At 59.0% G+C, this 23,609-nt stretch overlaps 1 protein-coding gene across 1 annotated transcript in view; it reads left to right on the top strand.

The window, feature by feature from the left end:
• WNT3A (Wnt family member 3A) overlaps positions 1–6,492 on the top strand; it is a 40,980-nt gene extending 34,488 nt beyond the window's left edge. The window contains exons 3-4 of the mRNA XM_040622757.1: positions 176–441; positions 6,013–6,492. Of these exons, the coding sequence (XP_040478691.1) occupies positions 176–441; positions 6,013–6,492 (746 nt within the window). The remainder of the gene's footprint in view (positions 1–175; positions 442–6,012) is intronic.
• The last annotated feature ends 17,117 nt before the right edge of the window (positions 6,493–23,609 follow it).

Here is a 23,609-nt window from a genome sequence, read left to right as displayed (position 1 = left end):
TTCCGTGTGGGGGGCACCCAGCCCTGCCTGGCCACTCCAGTGACGGTGAGTCCAGGACTCCCACCCACCCCAGGGGGCCCAGGCCCAGCCCAGCAAGGGGCCGCGATGCCCCGGACCAGGCTCCACCACCCCAGCCCCTGCCGCGTCCTGCCAACCCAGTCACCTCTCTCCACAGCCACCCGGGAGTCTGCCTTCGTGCACGCCATTGCCTCTGCCGGCGTGGCCTTTGCTGTGACACGCTCGTGTGCCGAGGGCTCCGCAGCCATATGTGGCTGCAGCAGCCGCCACCAGGGCTCTCCGGGCGAGGGCTGGAAGTGGGGTGGCTGCAGCGAGGACATCGAGTTTGGTGGCATGGTGTCTCGAGAGTTTGCAGATGCGCGGGAGAACCGGCCAGATGCCCGCTCCGCAATGAACCGCCACAACAACGAGGCCGGTCGCCAGGTATGTTGGCTGCTCTTGGCTGGTCCTGGGGGTACGTGGAGTGGGGAGTGTGCTGGGGATGCACAGGGGGTGCATGTTCTCAGGAGCACCGGGAGTCATCCATCCAGGCCCTGTGCATCCTGCGGGTGCAATGGGGGGCCATCCCACTGCGGCCCCGTGGGTCTGGGGGGTGCACCCTCTGACCACATTTCTGAGGGTCCTGGGGAGATAGACGCCTTCTGAGCAGGATGTGTGCCCCGGGGCCCTGAAGGGTGTGGTTTGGTGGAAATACGGTGGGAGGGCTGTCTCTGGTGGCCAGGCTGGGGATCTGCTCACCTACTGCCAAGGGCTGTCTGAAACAGCCCAGTCCAGTTGCTGCACGAGGGTCTAGGGCATTCCCACAGGGTGGCAGGTTGGGATAAAGGCTTGCCCTGTAGGAGTGCCTGCACCTCCAGGGAGGAAGACAATGAGGCCCCTACAGCATAGCGTGGGACATTCTGTGATAAGGAAATGCACACACAAGGTGACGTGGGTACCTCAGAGGGGCCACACCCCGGGCTGGCATCTCAAACAAAGCCTTCTGCTGGCAACGGTGCTGAAAGGAGTGCATGCAAAGTAACACAGTTATCTAGGTGGAGGGAAGCCAGGAGTCTTTGGGCAGCCCAAAGTGTACGACTGCAAGTGAGTTCATCTGGTAGACTAGCATATGGAGAGCAGAGGAAGAAGAGACATGGGGACCAAGCTGGAAGGACTGGGTCTGAAGGTCATGGGGGACCAACGGAACACTGACCACTTGTGGAATCCAGAGAGCTCCAATAGATTCAGCAGCACAAAGATGACGCTGGCCTTGGAACCAGGGGATTGCAGGGGACTGAGGCATTTGACTGCCAGCGACAGAAGACAAGGTGACTGACTCATCTTTCTGTCGGAGACAAGTACAAATGCAGGACTACATGTGAAAAGTGTCCTGTTAAAAGCATAGGATGCCCACCTGTGGACCATCCATCACCTGACTTATCCCAGGGATGACAGTGCAGGGCAGACAAGAAATAGTCTTGTCTAACAAATGGCGCCCAGTCAATTGGGCAATAATATGATGGGAAGAAAAAACTAACCTTGGCCCCTACCTCACACCATAAATAAAGTCAATTAGAACCCAAATGGAAAAGGTGAAACAAAGAAAAATGTCAGGAAGAAAACACAGGAGAACATTTCTGTGACCTTGGAGTAGCAAAATGTTTCTTAAACAGGACCAAAGAGCACTTACAATGAAAGAAACATGTAGCAATACTGTGGACTGCATTGAAGTAAAGAACTTCTGTTCATAAAAGGACACCTACAAAAGGTATAGGAGGCTGAACAGGAAGCTGCAGCTGGAAGAGAGCTGGAAGAGAGCTGAAGAGAGCTGCAGCTCGAGGAGAACATAATGGGAGTTCTGGGGAGCTGGTGTTCAGTGGCTGGCAGGTCGTGAAATTTTGTCAGGTTTTGCACTTATAACATATATACTTTTTTATGTATATTATGCTCCCATAAAGTTATTTTAAGTGCCAAGTAAGTAACCTCATATACTGAGGAATTAGCAGCTCAAGGGCCGGGAGAAGGCAGAATCCTGAGCCCAGCACTCACGGCAGCTTTTGTCCTGATCTGGACCAGAGTACATACACTGAGCTGCACTTCCGGCAGCCTCCCGGAGCTGAGGGGCCTGCAAGGGTGCTATCTCTAGGAAACCACTCCTCAGCTCAGGCTGGGACCCTGAGGAGTAAAGGAAAACCAGAAGTAGACCAGCCCTTGCTCACATGTGCAGGCTGGAAAAATCTCACGGTCTGGGAACTGATTACGGAGATCCCAAATTGCTGGTTTTCCCACACACCTGGAAAAAGCAAGCAAATCCTCTTCGGGGGATGATCACCTTATTCAGGGTCAAAAAAGGTTGCTACAAATATTTTTTCAAACACAGCGCCCAGCACATAATCAAAGGATAACCTGTCATATGAGCTGGTGACACAACGAATGATCGGTGGCAAAAACCACAGAAACTAGTCTGCAGGGACTCCAGATACTGGCATTATGAGATGCAGATTGTGAAAAAAGAAATGTGCTTACTTAGGTTTACAAAGCCAAAACACGAGTCTGAATGTCTCAGTGGGGAACTGGAAACTATAAAAATCACAGAATATACTTGGGAAAGAATCGCACAGCAATTGTGAAGGGTCTATGAGGAATCCCAAAACATAAGCATCCCTCTGCACCCCCCAGGACCCCACTAAAATGACAGTGAGTGAATGTTACAACACATAAATACATGAACACTCCTGACAACATGGACACCAGGGGCTAACAGTGCAGCAAAAGTTTGCAGACTAAGAAGGAGATCCATGAATACTTGGGTCTTAGGAGAAAGTAGAATCTTAAACCAGTAGAGGAGAACTCTGAGAACCAACCCCAGACTTACTAGTATCAGGTGTCTTGAAAAGTAGAGATAAACAATGGGGCTAAAAATGGGAAGATGGGTTGATAATCTACTTTAAAAGCAGTTTATAACCCACCAGGTCTTCTGTCTAACTCCTTGCATCCAGGAAAACCCCCCCACCCTCTACCATGGCAGAAATCTGGAGGTGTGTTTTCCAGGAAGGGCAAAGCACAGTGTGTCTGGAGGGACACCAAGGACAGCCTGGGTGAAGGTGAGGTTTCCCAAGTGAAAGTAGTCTCCATCTACACATGCCTTGCTCTTCCTAGTCTCTGTACCCCACAGTGAATCTTTATGACCCTCCAGGCAGGAGAATGGAAGATTCTCCCCCTGGGGATTGGACTAATCCAAGAGACTCAAACATACTGCCTGGGGATTCCCCATGAAATAATGGAGCCAGGTCCCCTCTATAGTGAGGGCCCATGCTGGTAAGTCCCCACCAAGCACATGAGCTTCCCACACAATGTGTAGTGTCCTCCTTTTAAATATGAGCAGACAGCCAAGGATCACAGGACATGAGGAAGGCCTCTCGCATCCACAAAGTAAAGACCAAAACAAACAAAAACAAAACTTATGGGAAAAGAGACATTGAAAAGAGAGATGAAAACTTCCAGGCGCCTGGCTGGCTCAGTTGGTAGAGTGTGTGACTCAGAGTCATGAGTTTGAGCTCTACATTTGGTGTAGAGATTACTTAAAAAAAATTTTTTTAAGTGATTGAAAAAAGTTAAAAAAAAGAAAAAAGCTGCCACTATCCCCAGAAAGATAAAATACTCTTTCCATAAAAGTGGAATAGGGTGTTAAATGAAAAGAACATTTAGAGAGGGGGGAAAAGCTGGTAGATACTAAAAGTAGAATAGCAGAAACCGAACTCCCAGCACACAGGTTGGCAGATACTTGAGATACCCGTCTATGAAATAAAGGAAAAAAGACAAAGAGATGGAAAATAAGAAAAGAATGGAGAACATGGGGGAGCTGTCCAAGACAGACAATGAGGAGCACTGAGAAGAGGAAGTTCGCAAAGAAGGCAGGAGGATTCCCAGAACTGAGGATCACAAGTTTCAGACCAAACAGACCCAGTAAGAAACTCTGGAACATGAGAGAGGAGACCCATATCAAGACCTATCATCATGAAATTCACAACCTACAACACAGAGAAGCCCTCCACACCGTGGGTTTCATGCAAAGGATCAGGAATCAAAATGGCATCAGAGTTCCCAAGAACAACATTGGAAGCTGGGATAAAAGTGGAACAGTTCTTTCCGAGTTCTGAAGGGAAATAAGATTCTAAGCCAAGAATTTTATACCCAGCTAAACCATCTTTTCCACTTTTCAAGTAGAAAATATGTGTTTTTGGTCATGCACATTTCACAAAATCTACTAGACAGCCTCTGAAAAAGATGTCTCCAAGAAGCTGAAATCTTTGACTAGGCAGTGTGTTTGCACATCTGAAAGAGGATATTTAGACAATTCGGGGCAAGTTTGAGTCTCAATCTGTAATAAGTACATTAAAAACAGCAAAAACAAAGTTTTGTAGGAAAGGAAAAGGAATCATACCCTGTCACAGGGCTCAACGGGGTATGACATTACACACAGTTCCAATACTGCCAGTGCTGGATATTGATCTAACTGGGTGATGCTTCAGTTTTTTGGGTGGGTGGGGGACTAGGCAGGTGTGCACTGGAGTGGTGGTGTGATGATAAAGAGCTGACTTCCCACCCTCCATGGTGAGAGGGGAGACATTGCTGGAGCCCCCAACACTCAAGGAGCAGCGAGACAAACATTCTGTTAGAGAGGCAAGAGGCACAGGTTTTGCCTGGGCTGATCAGGAAGGTGCCGCGTGTGAGCGGGTGTGGGAGTGAGTCTCAGGAACTCTTGGACTCTTTAAAGTATATGCATATATAACTTTGATAAAAGTAAACGTAAAGACACTGAAGAGGTGTCTCCTCTGGGAAAGAGAAGAATATGGAGATGAGACAGAAATTAACTGGGGGGAGGGATGCAGTCATTACAGACGCCCCAGGAGAGGGCCAGTATGAGCAGGAAGTGTAGAAGAAACAGCAGGAGAGGGGCGCAGGGTAGAGGCAGCTTCTGGACGCAGAGCCCACCTTACACTGACCAATAGGAGTATAATGGGACTTGTGTACATAGCTGTAATTTTCTTGTGGCCACATTTAAAAAGGAAACAGGTGGCATTCATTTTTAACATTAAATTTTATTAAGGTGGCTATATCAACCAACATGTTATCATTGCAGTAATGGTCACCATCAATATTAAACTAGTGAAGGAGATAGTTTACATCCTCTTCTTGAGTGAAGTCTGGGGACGCTGTGTGGGCCAGCATTCAGCACAGCACACTTTGGACCAGCCACATCTCCAGGGCTCATGGACAGCAGGCGTCCATCACAGTGGTCAGTGCAACCGTGGACAGTTCGTATTGAGTCACAAGCCCCTTCGCCTCCAACCCCATCCCTTCCCTCAAAGACAGAAGGGAAAAGACACATTCCTCACCCAGGCCCTTGGCTATTGGTCTTTAGGACCCCAAAGTCCCCCAGGCTTGTCCATGCACACTACCTTCCTCCTGTTGGAATTCCCTTACAGCCCCATAAACCCAGCCTCCTGGGCCCTGAAGGTTCTCTGCTCCAGCCACCCCCATTACCTGCGCTCAGGTCAGCCTCCAGCCTTGCCACCATGTGCATGTCCTCTGGGCTGCGATCTTAGGCTCTCCAGGTCAGCATTAATGTCCTCCCTCCTGCGTGCCCTGACCAGATCGTCAGTTACTGTTACTGTCCCTTCCTTCCTTCACTCAGTCATAGAGGCTGTAGAAATAGACCCAGCCAGGAGAGAGGCGAGGCTCCCAGGCCCTGCCCTCCGGGGATCTTGGGTCCGCCAGGGTGCGGACCCGCACAAGCACCTGCAGCGCACAGAAGAGGCGGCGCCGGGAACCCACGGAGAAGGGCCTTTATGGAGGAGACAGGTTACATTGGGCTTGCCAGGAGCTCATGGGGCGGGGGGACCGCAGGCAAGGAGCACACCCGATGCTCCCCCCCGCCGCCGTGCAGACGAACGGAACCAGGGAGGGGGGTGCTTAGGGTCCACCCTGACGCCCCTCGGCGCGCTCCTGCAGGCCATCGCCAGCCACATGCATCTCAAGTGCAAGTGCCACGGGCTGTCGGGCAGCTGCGAGGTGAAGACCTGCTGGTGGTCGCAGCCCGACTTCCGCGCCATCGGCGACTTCCTCAAGGACAAATACGACAGCGCCTCGGAGATGGTGGTGGAGAAGCACCGCGAGTCGCGCGGCTGGGTGGAGACCCTGCGGCCGCGCTACACCTACTTCAAGGTGCCCACGGAGCGTGACCTGGTGTACTACGAGGCCTCGCCCAACTTCTGCGAACCCAACCCCGAGACCGGCTCGTTCGGCACCCGCGACCGCACGTGCAACGTGAGTTCGCACGGCATTGACGGCTGCGATCTGCTGTGCTGCGGCCGCGGCCACAACGCGCGCACCGAGCGGCGCCGCGAGAAGTGCCACTGCGTCTTCCACTGGTGCTGCTACGTGAGCTGCCAGGAGTGCGCGCGCGTCTACGACGTGCACACCTGCAAGTAGCGCGCGCCGCCCCGGGCGGGGGCGGGGCTCCTCCTGGACAGGGCGGGGGCGGGGCTCCTCCCTGGATGGGGGCGGGGCTCCGCCGACAGGGGCGGGGCCCCCAAGTGGGGCTCGGCCCCCAAGTGGGGCTCCTGGATGGGGTTGAGGCTCCTCCCTGGACTGGGGGGCGGTGCTCCTCTCTGGGGGCAGGGCTCCTCCCTAGATAGGGCGGGGGCGGGGCTCCACTCTGGATGGGGGCGGGGCTCCCCGACAGGGGCGGGGCCCCCAAGCGGGGCTCCTGGATGGGGTTGGGGATCCTCTCTGGACAGGGCGGGGCGGGGCTCCTCTCTGGGAACAGGGTTCCTTCCTAGATGGAGCGGGGGCGGGGCTTCTCTCTGGATGGAGTTGGGGTTCCTCCTGGACAGGGCGGGGGCGGGGCTCCTCCGGGAGGGGCGGGGCTCCGCCTGACAAGCGTTGATTTACTCCCTGGATGGGGCGGGGGCTCCTCTCTGGGGGCGGGCCTCCGAGTGGTGCTCCTGGATGGGGTGGGCTCCTCCCTAGTAGGGCGGGGGCGGGGCTCCCTCCATGGGGGCGGGGTCCTCCGACCGGTTCTGGTTTTTTTCCTTGGATGGGGCGGGCCTTCTGTCCGGGGGCCGGACTCCAGGACGGGGTCTCCTGGATGGGAGGAGGGTCCCCTGTGGTAGGGCCAGGGTGAAGCTCCTGAGGACAGTGGGGTTCTACGCTGGTGCGGACCTCCGGGATGGGGGCGGGGTTCCTCCATGGACGGGCGCGGCTCCATGGGTGGGGCTTCCGGGTGGGGAGGGGTCCTCTTGGGGGCGGAGCTCCCTGTGGCCATCCTCCTCCCTACCAGACCATCTGTAAGATTTCACCCCACTTCGCCTGTGCAAAGCAGCAACTCATGATAGAGCTGCAGTGGAGACCCCGGGGGCCGGCATCACCTCCCACCCCTTCCTCTGGGCCCTGCGGTCCAGCCACCACGTCTGGTGCTCCGGAACAATTCAGGGGCCTGGAGGCCTTGTGGTACCCCTCCCTCGGCCTGGCATCTGCCAGAGCCCCAACCAGGAACCCTACCTGACAGCCCTCGCCTTGCCGAAACCCAGGAACCAGTTCTGCCTGGGGAAAGGACGTGGAGCCCAGCAGCAGAGGGGCCTGGACCCTGAGGCCTGGCTCTGCCCTGGCTGCTGTGTGCCCTGGCCTCAGACCCCACCCCCCCAGACCAGTCCTACTGTCGCCCAGGCCCCAGCCAGGCCTGGCTCTTGGCTCGACCAGCAGGGACCTCTACTTTGCAATTGACTGAAAGTCTCACCGCCGGGGCCTGCCCTCCTCCCTGTCCTCACATCTCCCATCCACAGGAGAAGAGAAAAGCCTCCAGTTCCAGCCCCACCCTGTCTCCTTCTGGGCCACAACCCTCATAGCAGGAAGGCGGGAAGGGGGCTTAGACCCCAAGGCTGCCCAAGCAACTGGTCTGTGCTGCAGTCCAGGCCCTGCCCAGCACCGTACCCTGCCTCGGAGGCTCACATTGATTTGGGTTGGGTTGTTGGGGACTTTTGGGGAGGGTGAGTCCACACCCATGCTGCCGGCAGAGGCCCAACGCCCCGGGAGGGGTGGTTTCCCTCCCAGCCCCCCACGGTCCTGCTGCTGTGGCTGTGGTGTGCTGGCTATGTGTGTCCTGGAGCCTCTGGCTGAAGGCTGCTCCTCTCGTCTGACTCATCACCCTGCCAGGGAACACGAGGCTGCTGGCCAGTGCCCGCTGGGACCTCCCCCCCGGGTGCCGCCCCGCGGAGACCTCTCCTCGCCCAGCCTCTGCCACTGTGAAATGTCCCCAGCCCCTGGCCCTGAGGGCCCACACCCAGGCAGGGGCAGGAGACGGTGCGGCACGATGACCCGCACGCACGCAACCTCCCTCTGCCTTGAATTTTGCGTTTTGGTTTTAATTTTATTTCCAATGCTGCTATATCCACCATACACTGGAGCTAGACAAACAGATGTGTTGTTGTTTTCCTTTTCTTTCTATGAAAGACATTATTTTAGTCATAGCTTGTGAGTTTCAAACAATTGGGGGAAGTAAAAAAACAAACAAAAAAGAAGCAAAAAGAAGAAACAATGAAACAAGACTGGATTGTACTGGATTTTTGGCAGTGGGTTGGTGAGGTACAGGGACTGGATTGGTGGTTGCCCTCTGGGAGGGGAGACGTCCACAGGCCAAGGCGGGAGGACCCGTCTCTGGTGTGGCCTCCAGAGGCCGGAAGTCCAGGGGAAGAGGGAGGGTCACCAAAGAAAAGACACGGATCCCCATGGTGGCCCAGCACAGGGTTTTCCAAGAGCCTGGCCTGGCTGGGAGGCAAGACATACCCCCTCAACCCAAGGCTCGCCAGCCCAGACAGAGCCTGGATATCAGGGAGCTTTCCTCCTCCTGCCTCCAGCCAGGGCCAACTTAGAAGTCACAGCTCACGTGGCTGGAATCCAGCATGAAGGCCAGAGGGACATCCCTTGCTGGCAGAGAGCCACTGCACGAGGTCAAGATCTCCTAGGGGCTCCTACCTCTTCTTGTCTACCTCAGGCCAGGGACCCGAGCTGACGCTGGTTGCCTGGCCTCCCCTCTGTGATAGAACATAACTCCAGTATGCAAGGCTTGGCAGGGGTCAGCAGCCTCTAAGTGTGTGGTGGGCTGCGTCCCAGCACCATGCTCAGGACCTCAGGATGGGGATGGGGTGGCCCTGCCTTTGGGAGCCCCTACCTGCCTTTCCAGGCCAGGCAGGAAGAGTCCCCAGGACAGACAAGGCATCCTGCAGGCTGGAGCCTCCCATGGCCCCTCCATGGTTATTGCCCACGTCCACCCTAACTCGGGGTATGTGAAGCATACAGGGTTGAGTGGAGCCTCTGGAAACTAAGGCCACACTGGGGGCCAGGGTTTCCCGAGGCCACACTTTCACTTCTCCAAGCCAGGTGCAGGGTCCCTGTTCTTGGGCTACATGGGGGATGGGAGGGAGATAACCAGGAAGCTGAGGGCTGAAGGCCCAGCCCCCACCCTCTCAAAGTTCAGGCCCAGAACAGCCAACCTACAGGGGCCATTTGCTGGAAGGGAGGGGGCTGGGGACAGCCGGAGGAGGACTCACCAGGGCAGAGGGAGGGAAGCCCAGTGCGGCCAGCTCAGTAGCTGGTGTCAGGGTCCCACGGCCTCCCTAAGAGCAAAGGGAGGAAGAGCCACCTTCTGCAGACAGAAAACCACAGCTGGCTGGACAGGGGTCCTGGACAAGGGGGCACAGACCCAGAGTAGGCATGGGTGTCTAATCCAACAGAGCCCTGAGCTGGGAGAGCCATGAGAGGCTGTGGAGTGGGAACGCACTGAGGGACAAGGAAGGCAAACGGAGGTATGGGGTGGGGGGTGGTTGTGGCCTTGCCCCTCGGAACAGGACCTGGGGGAAGCCCAGCCTTCCCGTCCACCCCCTCCCAGCCACGCTGGTCTTCTTCCCAGGACTCTCCAAGCCACGGAAGACAGAGCAGGATGGGGCCCAGTAGGGCAGTGGAACTGGACAGAGACCCAGGGCCCTGGGCTCCCAGTACCCCTCCCGTCACATCCCAAATCATGGCTGACTCCCCACACCCCACCCCAAGGTCACAGCCTTATGCTGGCTGTTCTCCCACCAGGCCCTTTCCCAGCTGGGGCCCCGGGGGTCAGCTAAACCAGGTGGGCTGTGGGCAGATGGTCTATAAAGAAGGAGCAAGTGATTAAGTGCAAAGGGCCAAGGCCGAGGCAGGAGCGCGGGAAGCCAATCTCTTCCATGGGGGGAGTCCAGTAGGGGAGCTCAGAACGCAGCCCGCAGGCCGTCCTGGGCTGTGACACTGGACCAGACACTTGGCACTGGGTCCGGCCCTGGAGGTAGGGGGTGACAGGAGCCCTACTCCAGCCACCCTTGGGCTCGGTGCACAGCACGGAGCGCAGCCCATAGCACTTCTAAGTCAGGGCCCAGGCAGGAGCCGCCCTAATTGGCACCTGCTGAGAACCAGGTGCTGGGGGCTCCTCAGATGAAAGGGTTGGAGAGGTGGGTGGGGTGGGAGGACGCAGGGGCAGAGCCTGCTAGGGGAGCAGATGGGTCACCCTGGGGACTCCCATACCTCTGTGTCACAGGACTACAAACCCCCAGCATGCAGGCTCTGTCCCCCAGGGGCCCAGAGAGGGCCAGGTGCTGGCCTGAGGACACACAGCACGTAAGGGACCTGGGCAGGCTCTGGCCTCTGGGTGCCGGGCATTAGGCCCCCTGCAGGCTTGGGAGCAAGACCACAGTGGAGATGGTCTCAGCTCTCCAGGGCTGCAGGACAGACAGAGGCAGAACCCCACCAGAAGGGGGCCAGGATGGGGCACTGGCAGGCTTAGTACATGGGTGGGGGGCTGGAAAGAGCCTGAGTGAATGACGAGCCAAAACCCTCAATTCTGCCAGCCGGCCTCAGTTTCCCTGCAGTGCAAGAGTGGGGTCTCCCCAGGGTCTCTCTGCTCCTGGCTTTGCAGCTGTGGAATATTCCATGCAGAGCCCCCTCTGCAGCCAGTCCCAGCCCCCAGCCCTGCCTGTATCCCCCACTCAGAGGGCAGAGAGGGCAGACCCCTCCACCTCTCCAGGGAGTTTACAGCCCCTCCCGCCGCCCTAGAGAGGGAGGAAATGGGCCCGGTGGGCCTGTTCACAGGTAGTTGAGACAGGAGAGGAATAACCATATTAAAGGCCCGGAGGCAGTGGGGCCTCACCCCACCAGGCCCCCCTTGGCTCAGCCTCCCTGCAAATCTCACACTCCCAGGGCAGCAGCTTTGAAGTCATGGAAGGGGTGTGGCCAGCCCCCTCCTCTGAGCCCCCACTTGCTCTCCCTCCCCCCAGACTCCCACTTTCTGGGTCCTGGGGCCTCAGTTTCCTCCCTTCAGGGACATTCCAGCCACCTCCTCATCCTGCTGGGCCAGAATGTCCCAGGGCTGGGACCCCCAGGGCAGCAGGTGCAGGGCCAGCTCTGGGTCCCCGGGCTGGCAATACCCTGTCCCCAGGCCCAGCATGGTGATGACCCCGGCCCAGCATCAGAGCCTGGGCTAGATGGGCTTCGAGGCCCCACTGGCCGGGTCTTTGCCCCTTCTCTGGGGGGCATGGCCCTGCCCTGGGATTTGGTCTGGGGGACAGGGCCCTGCCCTGTGGTCTGGAATGAAAAACAGGCCATTTTAGGGTCTGGCCTGTTGGCCTGGAGTGGCCCCACTCCCTCTGCCCTCCCCTACACCATCCTCCCCCTCCCCAAGCCCGAGGTCCTCGTCCTCCGTGACTTGCTCAGCCCTCTTGCCATCTGTTTCATTGTTAAAACCCCATCTCCCTTCATGAAACCTTCATGCTACCCCAAGAACAGGGCATTCTGAGGTCTTGGCCTGGCGGTAAGCAGCTTCCTCTCCGGAAGCCCCTTGGCCTCTGGCCCAAACCTGGGTGCTGCCCCCCAACCCGGGTACGTTCAGTGTGGACTGCACCTGAACTTCAAGGGCACCGTCCACAGCTGGGGGAGAATGGGATGGTGTCCCTCCCATCCCACCTGGTTGAGGGTGCTGCCAGCCCTCATGTTCATAGGCACCAATGGGTAAACTGAGGCATGCTGGACGAGGCCGCTCTCCCCAGTGTAAATTTATGAAGGCAAGGCCACCCCATTTCCTCCTCCCTGTCCCACCATAAAATGGGGGGATGGGGAGCAACTGACAGATGAAAATCCCAACTGCTCTGCCCCTCACCTCGCCCGGTGACCTTGGCCCTGGACGGTTGAGCGATGATGGCCCCTTCTCTGCCTTCTGGGTCACCTGGGAGGCCTTCCAGGAGGAGGTGAGCATGGGCCGTGGTTTCTATGGCTCCGGCATCCTGTTCCAGGCCCCTGAGGCCTCCTACACATCTGAGAGTCCGTCCCTGCAGCACCAGGACCAGGCGGGGTGCCCAGCGCACCAGGGTAGCCCTGGGAGGGCCCCAGCCAGGGAGCCGCCACCACCCGCCTGGCAGCTGGAACAGGAGCTAGTCAGAAGGTGCTAATTGACATTTAGCTCTAGGCTGGCACCTCGATCACGTCTCCTTCTCCCTCCCTTTTTTATTTGAGTCTCAGGAGCACACAGTAAACAGTCATTTGCCTCTCAGGGCTCTGCAAATTGGTGTTTATGGTGCGAGGACCAGGACTCGTCCACCCAAACATGCCGGTTGGAGGGAGGAACTGGGCTGGCAGGGATGGTACACTCCCCCCCACACACCAGGGAGGCCCAGCTCTGGGAGTGCCTTGCTCCCCCCACTCTAAAGGAGGAGGCTTCCCTGCTCCCCACAGCCCATCCAAGCAGGAGGCTGGCACTGCGTCCTACCAGCTGGGTCCTTGGGTGCTTGAAGGTGGCTGACACTTGGCACATTGCAGGTAACCCTGGGGGCCTTCTCAGAGGAGGTGAGACTTCCACAACAGAGAGGAACCTCCAAAGAGCAGCTCCGAAGTCTTGCCCTCACCCTCCAGCTCCCCCAGGGCTGCTCTGCTTCCAACCCCAGTTCCTGTCACCTCCCAAGTCAGGCCTCCACCCACTTCATCCTCCTCCAAGTCCTGATGGCAGAAGTCAGGACTACACACACACACACACACACAGACACCCCTCTCCAGCCCAGCAGCCATCTGCACCACGGAAGACAGGACTGTGGGAAGGCCTGAGCCTTCATGCAAGAGGGTGAATAGTGGAATTCGAGGCTTGCAAGAGAAGGGCACTTCCCCTCCTGTGTGTCCCTAGCCCAACAACTGGGCAGAGAGGGAGGCAGGCCCATGCACAACCGCCAGTGCATCTGAGCCCCCTCCTCCGTCCGCAGTCCACGGGGTTTTTGCTGGACACAGCCCCACCAGCCTGTAGCCTGCAGAGAGGCAAGGCGGAAGTGGATAAGGTTGCTTAAGATCTGCAACCCCATAAATCACTCTGCCTTGAGTGTCCTTTTAATTCCCAGGTCTGGGCCAGAACCTCAGGAACTGAGGACGTGGGCCAGGCAGCCTTCCTGGTCACACAGCCCAGAGCTAGCCCCTCCTCTGCTCAAGAACGTTCCATAGCTCCCCAGTGCCCATAGGATGGAGCACGTGTCTCAGCCTGTAGCTGCTGCAGTCTGATCCCCCTCTGAGACCAAGGGGTCCTCTGACCCATGGTGGAGAAACTGACACCAGGCCCGGCATGACACCAGGGGCACTCTGCAGAGTCCTAAGGACAGATGAGCCCTTAAGTCACGGCCTTGGGTCCCCCCTGCAGTGCCCTTCTGTATGTCTTCCTTCACCCTTGCCTCCACCCCTCCAGCCACAGGGGGCTGTGGCTTGGTGGTTCCCACGTCACTACTGGGATCCTGGGAAGGGGCCCGTGTGAGGCACCAGGGCTTCAGAACAGCTCTGCATGTGTGCGTGTGCGTGATGTGTGTGTGTGGGGGGGGCGCCTCTAGTGCCGAGCCCCTTGCCTGACCTGCCCCTCAGGCTACAGGCCAGAGCCTCTGCAGGGGCCCTTTCTGGTTCCAAGGGCCCAGTTCTCTGCCTACCTCAAGACCCAGCTCCCGGCAGGCCAGGCTGAATGGAGTACAGCAATGCCCCTGGAGCCTTTCAGAGGGACACCCCCTCATCTGGGGACTGGCAAAGTGTGGCCTCAGCATCCACTGGCCCCGCCACGATGCCAGGGTTCCCTGAGTGTATGCCCACTGGGGAGCAGCACTGCGGCTCCACCATCAGCCTCCCGGGATGTGGCCCTGAGGAAGGATGCCCATGTCTCAGAATGACAGCTGCGTTGCAAGCACGCCTTGTCCCAGCCTCTTAGAGTCAACAGCAAACTAAGGACAGGTCCACACGCTGGGTCTCTCCTGTCCTAGGAGCCCACCAGGGATGGGCAATGTCCAGGGCAGACGGCTCCAGCCCGGGGAGCACCAAGGGAGGGCGGGGTTAGGGTTAGCCTGAGGTCCGAGGTCAGAGGTAGGTCTGGGGCGGGATGGAGGGTCAGTCTACAGCTTCCAATGTGGGGATGGGGGAGCCCGCCCAGGCTCCCAGACACCCCCACACGTTCCGCAGCAGGTGCCTGGCGCCTGACCAGCACCTGAGCCCCTCAGCTCCAAGTCCCCCATGTGGCAGAGTGCTGGGCACCTGCTGGGCCACTGGGGAACTGCCCAAACCCTAACCAGCGGCTCATAGCTCTGCCAGCATTTGCTTGACAGGGCGGGGGGTTAGGGTTAGCCCCTCCATTAGGGAAGCCAGTCGGGCTTGGGTCCAGCAAGCAGCTTGGACCGGCAGGGGAGCATGGCCTCCACTGGCAGGCAGCTCAGCGCGCCAGGGCCTCAGCTTCCCCGCTGAGACACAGGGGTGCAGCCCAGCTGCAGACACAGCTGTGAGGGTAACAGGTGTGGTGGGGAGACGCAGGTGCCATGCACAAGGGCACAGGCAGGTGGAAACCCTGCAAGGGAGCGTTGCACCAAGTGCAGGGGAGAGGCCTCAGGCTGGGACACACTCCCAGGAGGCTCAGACCTGCTCTCTGCCTCTCCCTGTCACACGGCCTGTCACAGCTGGGTGGAAGGAGCTGAGTTTTGTTCCTGACTCCAGGGCAAGCCGCTTCCCTGGCCTGACCCTCAGCTGTGAGCCGACCCTGGCGCAGGCCCACAGGTGAGGTGCCTGCATCCTCAGAAGAAGGAGAAGGGACGTGTTGACTTCCTGCGTCCCCTTCCACGGAGACCTGGGGTTCCTGAACAGGCCCATGGGTTAAGGGGAGTGGGCACACACCTGGGCTCTGGAAACCCAGCAGGACCTCTCTGGGGCTCCTTCTGCAGCTATCTGGCTGCAGCCCCCACAAGACCTCAGCACACCTGTGGTCTCCAGCTCTGGATCTGTTCCACTGTCAGGTGTTCTTTCTAGATTTTTCTTACCCAGTTAATGAGGGGCAATTTCTCTCCATGCCTCCTAACATAACCTGGATGCCTGCTTCAGCTCCCCCAGGCCCCAGCCCAGGGCCGCTGGGGCCTCTGGGCCTGGACCCTGCACGTTGCCTGGAGGCCCAGGTTCTGGGGTGCAGGCAGGCAGGCAGACGGCCATCCTGTGGCCAGCAGCATGATGTTCTGACCTTCCGTCCTCCCATCAGTGGCCAAACAACACCAGCTTTTGTCAGGGACTTGGCCTTTCTTGGCTGGCCTGTACAGTCTCCCTCTCTGCAGCGTGGCCTTTGAAGGTTTGGGTCCCAGATCCTGATGTCACCGGCTTCTCACCTGGTGGGCCTCAGAGGCCCCTCGTGTCCCCGCTGCTGGCATCCCTCATGGGGCACCCACTCCCCTGAACACACCAGGGGAGCCAAGAGCCCAGAGACACTGCCCCCCACCTCTTAGGAAAGGGGCTCCCAGGTTCAGGTGCACAGCTGGGCCTACAGGTGCAGGGTGGGGGCTGGGGAGGACAGGCCAGCCCATCACAGCCTGGGAGCCAGAAACAGCATCTGGACCCCTGGCGGGAGTGGAGTTGGGACCTGCCACAGACGGGCCAGAGTCCCCACCAGCCCTGTCCTCTTGCTGAGGCCAGAAACTCAGGGTCTCTGAGTGATAGTCACCCCCTTGGAGGGGTGAGCCGTGAGGAGGTGGCCCCAGGGCCCCAGGTGGGCCGACAGGCGACGGGGCAGCCCTCTGGGGCTGGGGCAGGGCGGGGTGCATGCGGGCAGGCGCTGCGGCAGATGCCAGGACACCACGGTGCCTTCAGCTGGGCTTTTTAATTAACCTCAGCCGCTCTGAAGGGCCCCAATTAAGTGGAGAATGTGGTGGCAGAGTGGGGTCAGGCAGAGGGGCGGGTTTTAATTAAAGCGTGGAGAGTTCCCAGCCTGAACGGGGCAGCAGTGGCCTGGGCAGGAGCGCCCCCGCCTGACCACCACTGCCCAGATCTGGCTCCCAAGGCCTGGGGCTTGCCTTGGACAGCCACTGATGGGGAGCCCTGCTTGCCTTCTGCCCAGCGGGCCCCAAGGCCTCGAGGCCTTGTCTGCTCTGTGTGGCCCCTCTGAGACCCGCCCGGCTCTCTGGTCATCGGCCCTGGAACAATGGACAAGTACTTAGCAAGCACCTATAGCATGTTCACTGCAAAGGCCCTGCCTGTCAGTGGAGGACAAACCGTAAAACAAATAAATGCACCCAATGTGTGGTGTGCAATGGAAGAAAGCAGAGTTAGGAGCAGACAGAGGCAGGAGGTGGAGAGCATGAACCCATGGAGGGAGGGAGGGAGCTCACCTGGAGGTGAGCAGCCAATGCAAAGTTCCTGGGGCAGGAGCCAGAGCCTAGCTGAGGAGCTTCGGGGGGGGCCGGAGTGCTGAGGCCTGTGAACTGGGATGAAGTGAAGGGTGTCAGGTGACAGAGGGCCATGGACAGAGGGAGGGAGAGGCTGTCAGCGTCACTTGGGGCACTTGCTAGGGCGCTGACCTCCATGACGTCCCAGTCTGTTTGTCGTCCAGGCGCCCTGGCTTTGCAGGCTGGGTGGCATGCGAGTTATGTGTGGGTCCTTGAGAACAAGGCGCCACCAGTCCTTTTCTGCACCTGCAGACACCGTCCTGCTGCCCCTGCCCGGGGGCGCAGGGCAAGGGATGCACATGAAGGGGCCGGTCTGACCCCAAGAGCCAGAGCCACTGTGACAGGAGGGGGCCATCACCAGGTGGCCCTGAGCGCCAGGGCCCACTGCCTGCCCCACAGCAAGAAGTCAGCCACCCTGCGGCCACTATGTCTGACACCACCTGGACAGGCCCAGAGAAGAGAGACGGGTGTCCAAAGGGCCCCCATCCTTTCAGCCCTGTGTACCAGCTGAGGACTGAAGAAGCCTGTCCAGGGTCCCGGGGCCAGCTGTAACCAATCACCACCAGTGTGGGGGCTTAGGACGGCAGGCTTTGTCCTCTCCAGGTCTGGAGTGACGTCAGGAATCTGAGGTCAGGGTGTTGCAGGGCCGTGCTCCCTCTGAAGGCTCCAGGAGGGGCCCTCCTGCCTCTCCCAGCCGGGGGAACCCAGGCATTCTGAGCTCACGGCCAGGGATTTCAGAACCCTGAGTGCATTCAGGGTCTCCCAGTAGGCAGGGCCGCTCTGTCCCATTGCCCTCTGTCTGGGGCTTGAAAGAGGGAGAAGGACCAGAGAGACAGGGACACAGGCACCAGCCCCCCTCAAACCTGGGGGTGGACCTCAAGAGAACGGCTTCCTCCAGGTGGAACCTGGGGCTATCTCCCTCACATGCTATGTCCCCCTGCCAGACCCGTGGGGGCCCAACCCCTTCCTCTCTCCCCTACCCACCACATCACTGGTGCCAGGCCACACCTCAGGTCTCCCACCCCGACTGACTGCATCCAGACCAGACCCCACCCAACAGGCTCTGCCCAGATGTTCCCCAAGGACAAAAGGAATCTCCTCTACTTGCCAACACATGCGTCTCCCACCTCTGACTCCCTTCTGCCCAAGACACAAGGGAATCTTAGCTCTAGCTCACTTTGAGCAAGCCTGACCTGAAGCCAGACTCCGTGTTGAGAATCCATTCAGCCTCCTCTTGCACGCTGTCCCAGCCTGGAAAGCTGCTCCCCGCCTGGTGCTGGCCCCTGCCGGCCTGGCTGCACCTCCAGCCCCTGGGCACTTCCGGAGAGCTCTGACTGGAGCAGGCTCCCATGCCTGTGCCACAGGGCGCAGTAGCGCCATACCCGCAGCCATGTGCCCTGATGGGACACTGCAAGGTTGGTTCCCAGAGTGCTGCACTCAGATGTGGGACCTGCTGGTGGCCAAGGGACCACACCCTGGTGTCCCAGGCAGACCCCAGCTGCGGGATCCAAGGGAGGATTCTTTTGGAAACGGAAGAGGCCCCTCTCTCCTCCCGGGTGCCCAAGAAGAGGGGCAGGCTCAGAACTTTATTGATGGTGAGAGGGCAGAGGGCTGGGGTGCCACAAGGGGAGGGCCAGAATCGTCCGCCCCCGACAAGGTAATTAAGAGGCAAGAGGGGGAGCTGCCCCGTGGACAGTGGGGCCCAGGAGGCCAGGGAAGACCCCGGTCTGAGGGTGGGGTTCAACTCGGAGACCTCCAGGAGGGGAGCCCGGCCTGGCCAGGCCAGTATGAGTACTTAGCCCGTCCCTGAATCTCAGCTGCCTCGTTTCCAAAGTGGGTGTGTGTGGAGCAGCAGAAGCAGAGACCCTCTGGTGGGGGGTGTCGGACGCACGGCTTTCCGGAAAGCTGGCTGTTCCTGCCCAGCATGTAGGGACTGCAGCCCACAGGCCAGCACCTCCGCTGTGCAGAAGTGAAAGTCCCACTAAGCCAGCATGAGAATGCTTCCTGCAGCTTCCTTCACAGCTTCGCAGACTGGAAACAGCTGTCTCAGGGGCTGGAGCCCCGCACAAGTGCACAGGGCAGCTCAATCTTTGTTGGGGTGTGGGTTTTCCTGGGGTATGCCCAGATGTATCTGTGTCCCAAAGCGTGACAATTTAAAAGCTCAGGAAAGGGACGCTGGGGTGGCTTAGTCCGTGAGGCTCAGGTCATGATCCCAGGGTCCTGGGATCAAGTCTCACGTCGGGTGCCCTGCTCAGTGAGGAAGGAGCCTGCTTCTCTCTCTGCCTGCTGCTCCCCCTGCTTGTGCTCTCTCTCTGACAAATAAATAAAATCTTTAAAAAAAAATTTTTAAAAAGCAAAAGCTCAGGAGAGTGCCAGGCCCACACTGCCCCTTCGCCTCGGCTGATCCCGTAGAACCCACTGGTCACCGGGACAGCCTGTCCTGTCTCCAGGCCTTGGCTTCCTCTTCTGTGATGGAGGAGGGGGTGGGTGAGGTCTAGGACTCTAGCCCAGGCCGGCTGTCCCCAGCAGAATGGGGGTGAGGAACAGTCTCCCCTTGGACCTGGGCTCAGGGGCCAGTGGGGCTGGGGGTCGGGGTGCCAAGCAGACAGGCACCCTGGCCACTCTCTGTGCGTGAGGCTGGGGGCTGGGGGTGTGACATGTTCCAGAATCAGCTAGGGTACCGCCCCCCAATGTCTGGGCTGGGTACCGCAGAGCCACGCCCAAGCATAGACGGTGCCAGAGGTGTAAGGGGGCTCTTCCCAGAGCCCACCCAGCCCTGTAGCGATGGTTAAGTTTGTGTCATCTTGGCCAGGCTGGGGGATGCCCGGATGGCCGGTACAGTGGCATTCCTGAGTGTGTTTTGTGAGGGTGTTCCGGAGAGACAGTATCTGGATCTGTAGACTGAGTGACTCAGGCGAAGCAGGTGGGCCTCGTCCAGCCCCCTAGGGCTTGAATAGCACTAAAGGCAAAGGAAGAGTGAGTTCTTTCTCCTGCGCCCAGACAGCGGCGCTCTGGGTTCCCGGCTGCTGGAATTACACCAGGCCTTCCTGCGTCTCCAGCTTGCAGATCCGGGGACTTCTTAGTCTCCAGAACCGTGGGAGCCAATTCCCATAATAATCTTGTCTCATCTGCATCTCTCCATGTCTGGGGATGGAGATGTACCCAGATGGATACATCTGCAGAGGGAGCAACTCCAGGTGTGGGGCCCAGAGCTCAGCCACCCTCCAGGTGGCACGGAGGAGCCACAGCCTGGGGCCCCCTGGTCCACAAAGCCAGGGCCACAGAACCAACTCCGGGGCTGGTTCCTGGCTTCCTCTATGCTTTTATCTGGTCGATCTAAATCCTTTTGACTACTAGCCGGTGGGATGAGCTATGCAATCCAGCTGACACGGCCATTGCTGGCTGGGGTGGGGACTGGCCGAGTCCACCCCAGAAACCCCACCCTGACCACCATGGGGAAGTGGGGCAGGCAGCAGGGTTAAGACGGAAGAGTGCATGGTCCCATGGGTGGAAGGGCATCTGAGACCAGCAGGTGTCGGGGGCCACCGTCAGTCTAGAGTGGGGAGGCTGTGTGTGCATCAGGGACCCCCTAACATGCTGGTGAAATGGGCCCCGGCTTGGAATGACGTTGGATTAGTGTGTCAAATAAATGGCACACCATTAAAGAGGAGCAGACCCAGTTATCGGAAGGCGTGACCTCAGGGTGACAGGTTTCTAGTAGCTCCATGGGAGGACAGATCCAGAGATGCGCTCAGGGACGTCGGAACTCCCCGGACTGAGCACCTCCAGTGTGCGCTGCTGACTGCATTCCAGCTGCACCCCCATAATGCCAGGAGTCATGGACGGGAAGTGCCTCACAGAAGGACCACGGGATGCAACACCGCGGTGCATGGCTGACACCCTCCCTGAGTGCACTTGGGCGGGGAGCATTCCTCCGGCTCCTGCAACAGCTGTATTGGGGCACGAAAGGGAGGCTTCTGTTGCCCACAAAATCACAGGTCCTGCGCAGACTGCCCTTTGGGAATGAGGCCTACCACATTCAAAATGCAGGAAGTGCTAAATGTCAGGCAGCCCCATGCGGTCCTGCTGACGGGCTGCCCTGTTGGTGCTCACCTGCTGCCTCCCCAGGCGTGAGGTGAGGCTGAGAATCAGGGGAACGCCCTTGCCCCATGGAGCTGGCCCGCCAGGGAGGACTGCCGTGCCCAGGATGCGGGTGAGTCAAGCTAAGTGTGCAGGGACCAGCCACCCCAGGACACAGGAAGCAAAGCCCCAGGTCAGGAACACTTCCAGCCTGTCTCAGCAATGAGGAGCCCCATGAGCTGGGCTCAGATGAGGAGGACACTGACATGAGATGGGAAACTGAGGCAGGAGCGGGCATGGGGAGAACGGGGATGTTCAAAGGGCCCTGAATAACACAGACCTGTCCCATGTGTGACATGAGGCTGTGGCCCTTGTGCTGCCCCTCAGCTGGCTTGTGGACACAGGCAAGCCCATCCCCTGCCAGCCATGGGATTCTGGCATGACCAAAGAGGCCAGAGTTGAGGCCTGGTTGGCTCCAGCCCCCAGCCCAGGACAAGGGGCAGGGCAGCCCTGGGGTGGGTCGGGGAACGAGGTGTGAGTGTGGGGGCTGGTCCCTGTCATCAAACGGCCATGATTCCTGCCACCAGCACTAGGAGGGACGTGCAGGAGGGTAGGCTTTGGGGGTAGGCCTGCAAGAGAAGGGAGCAGAGCAGAGGGAGATATGGGGCCCTTATGGTACCCACCTGTCTGGACAGAAATTTGTCTCGGGGTCCCTCTGGGAACCAGAGGCCCCCTCCCTGCACACTGAGCAAGGAAGGCTTAAAAGGGATAAAACTTCTTGTAACTAGGTGCTGGATGGTGAGGGCCTTAGCTAAGTAGTGACCTGAAATAGCCTCATGTAACAAGACAGCAGCTACAGGCGGGAAGCGCCGGTGTCCTGGGGTGTCCTGGGGGCAGGCCAGGCTGGCAGAAGTGTGAAGGATCCCACTGGCTTGCTGGAGACAGGCCAAGTTCCAAGGGCCTCAACCCCAGCCTCCAGGCTCATGACCTTCGGTGGGCTTGCAGCCGCTCCGAGCATGCTTAGCCACCGTGAACAAGGCCCACCTCACAGGTGCCACTTGTAGAGCTGCGTGAAGTGCCTGCCAGGCCAGGGACCGCAGGGAGTGAGCATCTCCACCCCACACTCCCGGCGCCCCCTCTCCTGCCACTGCCCCTCTGCTGCAGCCAGTCCTTCAGTTCCCTCTGGGGGGCCTTCCTGTTCAGCATCCTTCCACCTGACCTGGTCCTTGGCCTGGGAACCCCCAGAGGAGAGGAGCTTGACCACAAGCCCCCGCAAGGCCCCCACTGGCGGTCAGGTTGGAGGTGATAATCGGCTGGGGGCCTCAAGTTCCACAGCAGGCTGCAGGGCCCTCCAGCCAGCTCACCTCGCCCCCTCCTGGCAGAAGCCAGGCAGGCGCCCCCTTCGTCATCTGTCCCCAAGGGTGTCCCTGCCCCGGACCCCAGGGAAGAGGGGCAGGGAGGCCCTTCAGGTGAGCACCTGGGCCTCAGTTTCCCTGCCTGGCACTTCCTCGCTCCCTGACGGATCCTTCCCCCGACGAGCCCTATACCTGTCTGGCCTGGGCTAAAGATGCCCCCTTTCCCCAAGAAGAGACAAACCAGGAAGGACAGAATCAAGAGGAAGGTAAATTCCTTTACGTAGAAGTGGGTACACAGGAATTATTCTTTTTTAAACTGCACGTGTATCTTTCATACACTCCTTCCTGCCTCTATTTTTTTAAATTTCAAAGAAAGCTTCTGAAGACACAGTGACCACTTGCAGATATCTGGCCAGGGACTGGCCCTCTGGGGGTGGGGAGCCAGTACCACCAGAAGGTTCTGTGCCGCTCCCTGGAGATACAGACCCCTGAGGGCACTTGGCATGAGCATTGGTGGCACATTCAGGGCAGGAGAGACCCCCATGCACGTCCACAGGGGCCACACTGGAGCTGGGAGCCTCAGGCCAGGGAGGGAGGAGGGCCTTGGGGGTGGATGCTGAGGTGCAGGCCACCGGCCAATTCATTTATTTTTTTTTTTTTAAAGATTTTATTCATTTATTCGACAGAGATAGAGACAGCCAGCGAGAGAGGGAACACAAGCAGGGGGAGTGGGAGAGGAAGAAGCAGGCTCATAGCGGAGGAGCCTGATGTGGGGCTCGATCCCACAACGCCGGGATCACGCCCTGAGCCGAAGGCAGACGCTCAACCACTATGCCACCCAGGCGCCCCGGCCAATTCATTTATAAATGGTGAGATCTAGGGGAGGCTGGGACTGCCAGGTGGGTCCGCAGCGTCTGGTCCACAAGATCAAGGGGCCATCAGCCTCTGATAAGATGAGGGAATCACTCTTTGGGGCTGGGGGAGGGCCTGAGGAGGACTGGGCAGCTGGTAGGATCGCAGCTGCCCCAGTGCAAGGAGGGGGCCCTGCCCAAGGGGAGCAGGTGGGTGAGGGGGGCAGGGGGACGCAGGAGGCTGCTGGGCAGGCCTTCTCTGCCAGGCAGGCCTTCTCTGCCAGGCAGGCCCCTGGGCCCAGGTGATGGCCTTGCTTTGTGCCCTCTACAACACACGAGTTTGGAGCACCTCCAGCAATCTCAACAAGCCCTCTCTGGTGTGGGACCCTTCAAAGCAGCACGAAGGTGGGGGGAGGGAGCCAGGGTGGCAGAAAGGAGAGGGGCCCGGGGTTGGCGGGAGGGCAGAGTAAGGTCCTACGCGGGGTCCACAGCCAAGCCCTGAGCCTGAAGACCGTGGAGAGGGACCGCGACTGTCCGCATCT

The sequence above is a fragment of the Ursus maritimus genome, unplaced genomic scaffold (genome assembly GCF_017311325.1).
Source record: "Ursus maritimus isolate PB19 unplaced genomic scaffold, ASM1731132v1 scaffold_5, whole genome shotgun sequence".
NCBI lineage: Eukaryota > Metazoa > Chordata > Mammalia > Carnivora > Ursidae > Ursus > Ursus maritimus.
Note: the sequence above shows the minus strand (reverse complement) of the source record. Positions and strands in the feature narration are given on the sequence as shown.